Genomic DNA, 11,832 nt, shown 5'->3' with positions numbered 1-11,832 from the left:
TACCTTCCTGCCTTTGTTAAAGCTCTGGATAAATAAATCCAACCACGGAAATGTCGAATATTTTAAAATTCAGCAGAATCACTACCTGGTGATTCACACTGGTGAATTTTGTAGAGGTTTTTCCAACAGATCTGGCAATCTTGCTATTCAGTAACACTTAAGAAAGACAAAAATGGTCACTGACAGCACCATCTAGTGGCTCACCAGGTTAAAATATATATATTTTTTAAATCATATCAACACAAGCATGGCAAAAAACATTGAAATAAAATGCATAGTATATCCTTTTATTTACAAACTTTAGGAAATATCATTGCAATTTCTCCTTCAACACAGACTTGCCCAACCCCCCCGCCCCCGAAAAAACACCAAAAATAAAATCAACCATGTGCATTACACGACCAAGAACAAGAAAGTGCTGACAGCATGTGCCGAAATATCTAATGAGGTTGTACACGCAAATGCATGCACGCGTTATATTTCACATCTGTGTGAGGAAAAATAGCTGGTGCTGCTGCAAGCCCTAATGCAGAGAAGTCAGGATACAAGAACGTTTGGAATTTAAAAAGTAAGAGGAAAAACAAAAAAGAAAACTGTAAAAAAAAAAAAAAAAAAAAGTGTCAACTTTGTGTTTCAGCTCTGTAGCCTGCATAAGCAGGACAAGGATGAAGTCTACTTACTCCAGTGTTTGTTTATTCAGTTTAGCAATCTAACTTTATTCAGGAACAAATAAAAAAAAAATCATAATCTACATACTGGACAACTTGCACAAATATGCATATTAACATTAAGTTATTAAATCTGCAACACGAGTGGAAGGGTAAGCGGTACTGTACAGTAGGTAATCTCCATCTGAATTTATGCAGAGTGTGTGGCCTGCGTGTTCGAGCCGTCCTCAGGGAATGTCTTTTCCATGATCAGCTGCCCCGGTGCATTGTGGTCGCTTGGGAATGCCGGGACGGACTGGAAAAAAAACAGATACTTGTTAAAAGAAAAAATCCTTGAAATCCATTTTTCACACACACTGTTCCATGCTTTAGAAATTTTACTATAGTCTACATTTCAACTTCGGGTCATTTTTTAAGCATATGTTTTAATTCCTAGCCTTAGCTAACTAACTATTCCAGGTTGAATCCCACATAGATTTAAATGAAAGGCAAGTAGGGTGCAACATCCCTTGTTCCACACACCAAGTAGTGCCCTTGATCAGGAGTTTACAATAGTTAGAACAACTGTGACGCTAAGTGATGCATAGGGTTATGCTCTTCACCAATGCTGATGGAATGCCGCTTGTCCAATCAGATTAGTCTGAAACACCCTCTATATAATAATAAGTCTAAGGGCAGCTGCTGGATTCCATTAAGATGAGGGGAAAGCATGCGACTGTAAAACATTTTATAAATTCTTCACATACTTAATGAGAAATCATCTCTAAATCTAACTAGTGCTAGCGAGAGATCAAAGGGTACAGCTGTCCCTGGACCAGGTCGGCGGGGGCAGGCGAAGGCCCATGACTAAGCCTTAAACGGGAGAAGCAACAATTTACTTAATAACTTTTATAACTAACACAAGTTATATATGTATTAAAAAAAATTAATTCAGTTAAATTTTTTAATCAGGATTCTTTTCTCAATATTTGAACCCAAAAATAGACTTTAACATGTATAATGGAGATGAACTGGTCGATCACCCAGTGACCAGAATTGGCTGGTGTCCAGTTCGACTGGCCGTGACTGATGATCGGCAGAATCAGTCTTAGATATAAATGATCCGGTAGCGAGCGCAGAAGCTTCTCAGTGGCGCAACAGAAATGCATTTTTATGGCATTGCATTACAATCATTACACGCATTTATGCCAGACTAACAGTCAAAACACCACGAGCACGACACTTTGGAGGCATTTGCAGTGGTAAAACGTCACAGGTTCCTTATAATCCTACAGGGAGCGGTCTCTGAACTTTTTGTACATTTTCATCCTGTGCAGTAGGAGTGAATTATTTGCCAAGTTTGCGGATGACAGATACAGTACGTGCTTGCTCAGTAAAAATATAGATTTTTTTTTGCTTAACTTATTTAAATGTTTGTATTGTTTAAATGCTGCCCTTTATTTTTAAGCGGCAAAAACTCTTAATGCGGGCTTCATTTAATTAGTTGTTAAAACTAAAACTGTAACAAAATAGATTTTTTTTTTATATCGGGTTACCTATAAAATCATGATATTTTATTGAAATCACATGATATTTATAGATTTTAATCGAATCAGCACCTAGGAATCATGACATCTCATCATGGAGTGACTGGTGATTTCCATCACTACTGACCATTAAACATTGACAAAGTCCTCGTGATTGAATTGTTGAATGAGTAAATGTATTTCATTACTTAATGCTTTACAATATTTTTTACTCCTTGGTTTAAGGTTTACTGGAATACTGTTGTCAGACAGATTTGAAAGGAGACCTCTTTTTTTTTTTATTTAAATAACTGATTTTACCTTTCTACTTTTCTAATCTAAATAAAAAACTCATTAAATAAATTTAAAAAATATATATTTATTTTTGCATAAATTTCACAGGAGGGGGGAGACAGAGTTGGCAAAGTACACAAATCCTGTACTTTAGTAAAAGTAAAGACTCCTTTAAATATTACTCAAGTAAAAGTAGAAGTCCTTAATTTACTTGTGTACCCGAGTAAAAGTACAGAAGTGCAGTACCTTTAAATTGACATACGTAGGTATTAGCTCACCCCAAATTGTTTAATTATCTATTAAATTAAAAGATATATAAAAATAATAAACAAACAAGTATATTTTTCTGTACTGCTGGAATCCTTTCATATTCACACTTTAAACATTAATTGTTGAACTTCATTACTCAACCTCAGGCTTTAAATATAACCCAGTCTGTGTGTATTTGCTTTTTGTAAGGGGAAATCGGGTAATGCATTCGTTTCTGTCATAGTCACACAAACAGTACAGATTTACAGTAGTGCACAAGGGTAAGGTTTAAACATGGAGTATTAAATAAATTAAATGATCTTCTTAATCTAACCAAACTCTCCAAGCATGTTGCTATTGTATACACACTACAACATGTTTAATATTTATCTTCTGACTTCATTGCTAAGGGCTTAGGCAGATGTTACACTGCAGATCGTCTCTACTCAAGCAGTCCAGCAGACTTTAGAGAATATCGGGTGTGAAGACGTGCGGCTCACCTCGGAGTCGGTTGTAACAGGTGTCGCAGAAGAGCTGTCCGTGTCTGATTCGCACCTGAGCGCCAGACTCCGCGTCTCTCCTGAGCTCGGTCCTGCAGCTGACACACTGGGAAATAGAGAATATTTATATAAAAATAAAAAAAACACAAGGATCATGGATCAGTGTTTCAGGTGAGCACAAAACAGAATCTCTCATCTTACAAGTGAAAAACCCAGCGTGTTGCCCAGTGCAGTGTGACAGAAGCGACAGTGGTGCTGAGTAGTACTGTAGGAAATGAAACAATGAGGTGTGCTCGGATTCCTGAATAATCAACAATGAGGTAGAGTTAGTCAATGCCAAAAATCGATTATTTATTTATTAAAAGAATGGCACCACAGTGGCTTAGTGGTTAGCACTGTCGCCTTGCACCTCCAGGGTCCGAGTTTGCATGTTCTCCCCATGATCGGTGGGTTTCATCCAGGTAACTCTGGTACCTTCACACAGACCTAAGACATGCAGATCAGGCTACCTGGCCTGGTTCCCAAATTGCCCGTAGTGTGTGAATGTTTCCTGGAGGTTTTACCACAGTCGTGAAAATTGGAATACGTAAATACAAAATGGTCCATTTGCCTCTTAGTTGGACTAGAGGTTCCTACTGTAGACGGATTTAAAAATTTAAGAATGCCACAGCAGGCTTTTTAGTCTACAGTACATCTAGTTACTTTACACATTGTGCAACAGACATGGAAAAGGCAACTGAAATTAAGACAAAGTGCACTTTATCATGGTATCATGCACTATCAAGATGTCCTGAAAGTACAGTTTCCCCATTTTGGAAAAATTTCATTCACTTTGAAATCTCTCTTGTAAATGTAAAATAATTTTCATGCCGTTTATGTTGCAACTTCAGCAGTAAGATTGCGACACTTGTTTACGAGTGATTTCCTGCCCAGGTTACTAACACTTACTGTAATGATCAGATTATACACCGTGTACTGTATAATGGCCAGTAATCACAATTGTATGTAATAATATAATCCTGGGTACGGAGAAGCACATCAGAAGAATTGATGAGGATTTCACTTCACATTCTTGTAAAAGCAATAGCAGGTGGATTTGATGATGTGCTTCAGACGTGGGGCGTTCCGAAAAAGTTCTGTTAACACATCAGCGAGTACCTAATGGAAGTAGTTGTACTCAGTCTGACATGAGTGGCATCGGGACGTCCCGGACGTCTTTACAAGCCGTGTTGATGGTGATGGAGGCGTATATTGGAGCAGCTCTACACTGCATGGTACTCGATTTCGCCTAGTAGTAGGATTTAAAGAAGTACAGATGGTTTTCTAACCAACGTTCGGTTCTCCTTCTCTGGTCCAAAGAATTAACATCTCCAGGGTACATGATTACTGGATCAAACCAAGGCTGAGTTTTAATCAGCCAGAGAGACCACCATGCCTTGAAGCGGTCGTACCGATTCGTAATCAGTAAAGGGACGAAGAGGACATTTGAAATTGGACAAAAACAGATCAGATCCAAGTACTCCTGATGATCTTACGGGGACCTGTCTCCACCGAGAGACATCCACAACAGTGAAGCTGTTAATATAAACAGTATGGTGAAAGACGACGCAGTCAACCCCTAAAACCTTTTTTGTCCAGAACGTCCTGCTCTCCATAGACAGCCTGAAGCTGTTATGACGAGATTCAGTAATGTTTGTGCAGTGTGATGGGTTCCTTGCTGATTTGCTTGGAATCTCAAAAAAAATAAATAATAATAAACGAATAAATAAAGTCTTTACCCGATTAGCAGACTTCCTTCAGAAACTGAAAGCAGAGATGACCCATTACTCTGTGCAAGTCCATACACACACACGCAAACCAGACCACATGCACATCCCGAGACTTAAAAATATTTCCTTTTTTTTTTATATATATATATATATATATATATATACACACTGTGAATCACTGGCTTCAACATGACATCGACAAATTATGTCAGATCAACTGTTTGAGGAAGTAGGGATGAACAATTCAGGGAAATTTCGACATCTAAGAAGTGTTGACGTTCTTGGTGTGAACTTCAGAAGAATTTACGCTACGGTTGTCAAACATAAAATCGCTCTGAAGTTTTATTTATTAACTGAAAATATGAAACGTTCAAATGCATGAGTTTCAATTAGTTTCAATTAGCATTCACTATACTGTACTGAGTGCAAGTCTTTATCTTCTGTAATTTGTGCGATGCAACAATTAAGTAAAGCGAAAAAAAACCGCATCAGATCAGACTGACGTTATCTGAAACATTTGACTGATTTTAGGTTAAAGTTAGCCACGCGAGAACCACATGAGTGTATCACATGCTCAAATCTCACCGAGAATACCAGAAATGTCGAGTCTGAGGCTCAACTGGGGTCTTTAAGTCTTACAATATACTGTACAAGCAGCTTTTGGGGGTCAAACTGGGACTTTTGATTGTACAGAACAATATGCTTATGAAACTTAAATTTCCCTTTATTTCTCTACATAATTTCCTGCAACACTAATGTACTGATTCCAGTTTCACCAAAGCTTGAGTACCATCAAGGTAGAAAGTTCAGTACGCCAGAGCCATGCTAAACCATTAAAATGAAACACTGACCTCCCAGGAACTCCTTTACAGGTGGAAACAGCTTGGAGAGAGGTCAGGACTCTACAGGGGACACGGACAGATGCTTCTCTGCCGCAAGTTTGTGACAAGTTATACACACTAGTTGAATGGTCACGTGAATGTAGTGGGCTCTGAGCTACAGTACGTACAGAATGTAGTGGGCTTTGAGCCTCAGCAAGCTCAGTAAAACCCAACAGCTGTTTTATTTATAGTACTGAGCAAAAGTTTTGGGCAAATACGAAAATATGGCATAAGCAAAAGATGCTTTTGAAAACATTTTTAAACAATAGAGTAAAAGAAACTTCTATAAAAGAGCAATAAAATAAACAGTCAATATTTGGAGTGAAAACTCGTTGCTTAAAATCAGGAGTTTTAGACACAGATTTATGCAGTTTTATAAGTAAAACACTTGTTAGGTTTTACTGAGCTTGCTGGTATCGGAGTTCTTCTAGTAACTTTGTCATACTCGCTCCTTCCTAATTTTATGCAAATCCCAAAAGCGTACATTAGGTTTTTTGTTTCCATCTGAAAACTGGTCTGTCTTTTCTTTACGGCCATGCATATATTCTCCTGTAATGTTATATATTTATTAACTTTTAAGTTATACAGTATATGGAAATACTGAATGATTTTGTATATAATTATGCAGACATGATAAAACATGTATAACAAAACTGGTACAGCATATAATATGGTGCCTAAGACTTTTGCACAGTACTGTACCTCGGCATGAGTCATCATTGATGGACGTGTATACGTCTTTAAACTGTTTGAACCACTGAAATATTTGATTGTGGCTATTCATCACTGTACTATTTGAATTCTTCTTTAAACGTTAATCACTTTTACAGCTTCATTCAAATTTCATTACAAGTCCCAGTTTGACTTGAACAATCATATTGCAACAATAATATGGATCAAGGGAGAATGTTTACACTGAAGTGTAAGTAAAATGTTACTACATTTTAAATTGGTATTGAAGTTTTGTGCTTTGATGTCATGAATGGAACAAGTGATGGTTGTCTGGCTCTATGAATCGAAATCAAGTTGAATTATGATTCGTCTTGACATTTCCCACTCTATCATCATAGCGTCCTAATTCCATAAAAGTCAGCATGTGATCTGATTCCCAACACCAGCACCATTATGATGTTCTGTTAGTGAGGTTTCAGGATAAACAACCAGCCCAGGTGCAGGTCAGCTGATGTCTCAGGCGACCTCTAGGCTCACCTTAAAGCACGCCACATGAAAGCACAGATCCAGAGACTCGACGACCATGGCCGGGCCTTTGACTAGTGGCCGATCACAGCGGGAACACGGTCGCCTGAGGCTCTCCTGCCTACAGGACATGGTAAAGCCTGAGTGATGCTTGTTTTCCCATTTGCCTTGATTTACCTTCACACTTCAGGGTGCACAAGGCTGACATTTCTTTAAAAACCAATTGTGTTCCTTAAGGTTTGCATTTAAACATTAATCTTCATATTGAAACAGCTGGATTATATATTAAGGACTCTCTGATGTGTATATTAACCTCAAGAGGCGTCCTAGTTTCAACCTGCCGTTTACTGTATAAATATACACCTTCCAGCCCATCACTGTACAGTACCTGTCACGCGGCTGTGCGCTGTTACACGCCTCCTCAGCATCAGACACGGGAGAGATGGGGGCGATCTGAGACCAGGAGCTCTGCTTTAAAGCCGTGGCGAAGATGGCAGCGCCGGGTCCCAAGCTGCAGCGGCCCGAGTACCCTCGGTAGGGAACGATGCCGCTCAGGCCGGAGAGAGGCTGCGATGCACTGGAGAACTGCTTGGGTGCGGAGTTGCTGCTGTGGATGTTGTCCAGAGACTCGTGTCTGAAATTGACCAGTGGAAAACAAAATCAGGTGCAGTTCACTGCTTTTACTTTGGAGCTTTTTGAAAACGCACTATGGTGAGAACGCAAACACGGAGTGTTCAAGTCAAACCGAGACTTTTGACTGTGCTAAATAACAGCGTTATGAGTGCAAGTGTGGCACTGTGAGTCCGAGTCTCAACTGGGTTCTAATACTTTTACAACATATAAGAGGCGTTCAAGTCAAACTGGGACTTATAGATAGTGCAAAATAACAACACAGTAATTATAGATACTTTTTTAATTTAATTTCCTTAAATAATCCCCCAATCCAAGCGTGCTTGGACACCATCAAGGTAAAAAAGTTTCTCAGTACATGATTGGACTGCCTGCTTCACTGAAATCCTGGCCTCCCAGGAACTCCTTTAAAAAGACCCAAACATGTGGACATGCTTCTAGTAAGGTCAGGACTGTACGGGGGGTGTGGCGATCACGTCCAGCCAAGTTACAGTAATGTATCAGTAATGATCGTGTATACAGTTTTCCTGAGCCTCCAGGACACCTGACCTGGGATTCCTGAACATAAGGCCTTCTTTATAACGTTTGCACCTTTAAATGTTTCACTGTGGCCAAGTCTGATCACTGTCCTGTGCTTGAAGTCTTTCATAAATATCAAATTTTAAGCCCTCTTTTCAAGAGTCCCGGTTTGATTTGAACGCCCTTGCAGTTACACCGAGGCTAAATACGAGACTCAAACAAAATTCGTTCTGATGAGTCAACTGAATAATTAGTTAATTCGATTTGCATCCCATGAGTGCTGACATCACAATCCTAACCACTCATCATCATAAATATAATATAATACATTTCTAAAAGATAATGTTGATTTTGACATGTGTTTAGACCGTTTAAGCGGCGACATGGTGACGGGCTCTTTGTGGATGGTGCAGGTGCTGCGCTGGCGGATCCAGCTGCTGTCAGTGAGGACCGGAGTCTTCTTCCTCATCTCCGCCAGGATCTGGAGGCGCTCCTGCTCGGCCTGAGACGGACGACTCTTCTTCTTAACGCCCACTTCAGCGTATTCACGCGGACAGGAAGTAAAGAAACCGAACAAAAAATTAATTTAATAAAGTGAGCGAGCAAAAGTAAGTAGTTAATTAGGGTACAAATACAGCAGACAGACCTTTGGAGTCTTGCTTGTGGCTGCCATCAAGCGACGGAGTGGATTTGGATTTCTTCCTATTAATAAAACAAATTGATTAAAGCAAGACGTCTACATTATGTAAAGCCAAGTCACTAGAATTTAACTAATGTGTCATTTAGGAGGACATCGAAGCATTTCCGAATTCTCATATAAACCCTCCTTACAGACGTGGACATCGGTACTAATGTTCCTTGACATTTTATTCGTTCCCTTTTCATTAGATATATACATTTCGTTTCACACATGCATTTAGAGTGCTGCATTAAAGCGTGAAGCAGACTGACCTGTCCGAAGCTGTTAGCTTGGTAAATCCGTAAGACTCGCCCGGCCTGACGCACAACAAAAGCAGCGGAGATGTACGACAGAGCAGTGAAATTTGCAGCAAACACACAGCAAAATATACACAGCCTTATAACAAATTCTAGTCTGCATTAGCAATATTAAGGGAGTGACAAAAGACACGATTTTTTTGTGCGCCCAAAAAAAAAAAAAAAAAAAAAAAAGCTATATTACAAGGTGGCATCAAAAAGTTTCGAGACTAGTTTTGTAACACACCAGCAGGTGGCAGCATAGGGCTGCACACGCAGTCACCGGGAGCTCCGACCTTCATAAGTCGGTCCCAAAAGACATCGTCCTGTGCACATCGCTGTGCAACTGGTGCTATTCTGATCACGTGCATTATCGTGTCTGCCATTTCATTATGTACAGCAAGTTAGAACAAAGAGCAAACGTGAAATTTTGCTTGAAACTTGGCAAAACTGCCACATAAATGTAAGTGTGCTTCGAGAGTGGAAGATCACTGAAAGATTAAGAAGATCTTCAATGCACTCAACCCCCATAAATGTCAAACTATTCGGCAACTTGTGCATGATAATCAATGAAGCTCAGCGTTGTACAGAACAGTACAGGCGATCTGTACATGCGCGGCGTTACTGCACAGTTCATCCCCAGGCTCCTGATACAAGAGCAGAAAGAACATCACGCCGAAGTCTGACCATCTCCTTCATGACGAGGATCATTACCGTGACGGAACTTGGGTGTACGGGTACGACCCTGAGACGAAGCAACAATCTTTACAGTGGAAGAGATCATCTTCACAATGGAAAAAGGCTCAGAGTCTCAGAGTGCATGCTCATCGTCTTTCAACATTTGTGGCACTGTGCATTGGGAATTCGTCCACAGGGGCCAGACCATCAACAGCAAATTCTGCTGCCAGGTTTTAAGGTGTCAGAGGGAGGACGGACAAAGTGACCAGATGAATCTTGAAACTTTTTGATACCACCTCGTACTGTATGTAGGAAATAAATCTGGGCAAATGGCAGAAATAGACATGGCCCTGATTTAGTCATAGTTTATATAAATATATAAATGAAGAGCAAAAACTTTAAAGAATTTCAGTCATGGACTTGCAAAAAAAAAAAAAGAAAGAAAGAATCGATAACTATATTATTACCACTATTAGTAGCAGTAATAGTCGTATTAGTCCTGATGCATTTAGATCCTTTATCATTTTTTTTTTATTATTATTATTATTATGATCTTTAACAGCCCACCAGAAGGAGCTAGATCAGACCAGTTCACTAATGGTTTTCTTACTGATAAACTATCACATGTAATGTCCTTTAATCATCAGCTCGCCCCCCGAACGTGATCATATTTGCTCTATGGTTGGTGTTCGTGTGTGTAGAACAGAAATGTACATCGAACACATTTTATCCTCACATCCCTCACCATTGACTCGCCCTTGAGGATGAATCCAGTTCCTCCTTGTTTGGATGGGCTGCGGCTATCTGGACCTGTTTGTTCTGGATGAGCGGCGGCTCCCGCGCTTGCTGAGTCGGCGCTACGGAAGTTGGGGAATTTGCGCGGTTCAGGAAAGGGGGTGGAGTGTAACACATACTGTTTCCACTGGGCAAAGAGGGCACTTCCTGCTTCTGCAGAATAAAAAGAAAAGAAAATAATATAGAATAATTCTACATATTCTCCAAGTTATTCATTTAAGTTTAGAATAATATCGTGCTACAAGACTCGAGGTGAAGCCCCTAGTGGACTGAAATGAGAAATCATTCATAACAAATAAAGTTTAACTTTTAATTTTGTAATTGAGTTTAAAACTCCCATGAAATATTTCTGATTAAGCGTTTACATTTTAAAATAACCAGGATTAATAAAACAAAGCCAAGCGATTCAAACCGTATGGTGCTCATTTATCTCAGCCAGATGCGTTGTGAGTAAAGGTTTGGGTGGGAGCGAGGCCCACCGATTTCAAGTTGGGCCGCAACAACTGCTTTGACATTTTTCAACCTCATCTTTATGTACTGAACATTTAAGCGTGATTAACACGAGCAAAGAGCTTCAACATGTTCAACAAAAACGTTGAATTACGATCCAAGAGCAGCAGATAACTTCAAGTCATATATATTTAAAATGTACCTTAATTTAACATGAATTAAAAGCAAGTCCAAATCCAAGAGAGATTACAGTAGAGGACAAACTACACCAATAGTGAGGTACTGCTGCCACCTAGAGGCAGCTCACAGAAATAACATTTATGTGCAGAAAAGTCCAGTTATAATAATTTCCTCATTATACTGTGACAAAGACAGGAACTTGGAGAGTCAGGCTAGTGTGTGTGCGAGCGCGCGCGTGTTAAAAAAAAATGACTCAGTCGGCTCAGGGACACACCGGCACCAATTAGCCAACTGCAGAGCACCACTCTGTCAAAGCCTTTTTTTTTTCCTTTCTGATTTTAGTGACCACTTTTGATCAGATTAAGACTTTTGGAAGTGACCGTGTTGCCATGGTGCTGTATTCCTTTCACTCCAGTAAGCGGTAACGTCAGAGCATTCCGAGTTCAAGTGAAAATACATCAGCTAACCCAGAAATTCCTTGGCAGACAAACATGGTCATCAATCTCACTCGATTATTTGTTCCACCCCGGTTTTTCATTCTA

At 39.7% G+C, this 11,832-nt stretch overlaps 1 protein-coding gene across 4 annotated transcripts in view; it reads right to left on the bottom strand.

Moving 5' to 3' along the window:
* Positions 1-323: 323 nt before the first annotated feature.
* lmo7b (LIM domain 7b) overlaps positions 324-11,832 on the bottom strand; it is a 35,860-nt gene continuing 24,351 nt past the window's right edge. For 3 of the 4 annotated variants that reach the window (XM_053477356.1, XM_053477358.1, XM_053477357.1), the window contains 8 exons: positions 10,611-10,813; positions 9,164-9,208; positions 8,859-8,914; positions 8,581-8,746; positions 7,452-7,697; positions 7,076-7,184; positions 3,217-3,322; positions 325-963 (listed from right to left, as the gene is read on the bottom strand). In XM_053477356.1, the coding sequence (XP_053333331.1) occupies positions 896-963; positions 3,217-3,322; positions 7,076-7,184; positions 7,452-7,697; positions 8,581-8,746; positions 8,859-8,914; positions 9,164-9,208; positions 10,611-10,813 (999 nt within the window). In that variant the 3' untranslated portion in view covers positions 325-895. Of the gene's footprint in view, positions 964-3,216; positions 3,323-7,075; positions 7,185-7,451; positions 7,698-8,580; positions 8,747-8,858; positions 8,915-9,163; positions 9,209-10,610; positions 10,814-11,832 lie in introns of all 4 variants that reach the window. The other variant, XM_053477355.1, reaches the window with a different exon arrangement.

This window comes from Clarias gariepinus, chromosome 18, assembly GCF_024256425.1.
Source record: "Clarias gariepinus isolate MV-2021 ecotype Netherlands chromosome 18, CGAR_prim_01v2, whole genome shotgun sequence".
Lineage (NCBI taxonomy): Eukaryota > Metazoa > Chordata > Actinopteri > Siluriformes > Clariidae > Clarias > Clarias gariepinus.
This window is presented reverse-complemented; position numbering and strand designations above follow the sequence as displayed.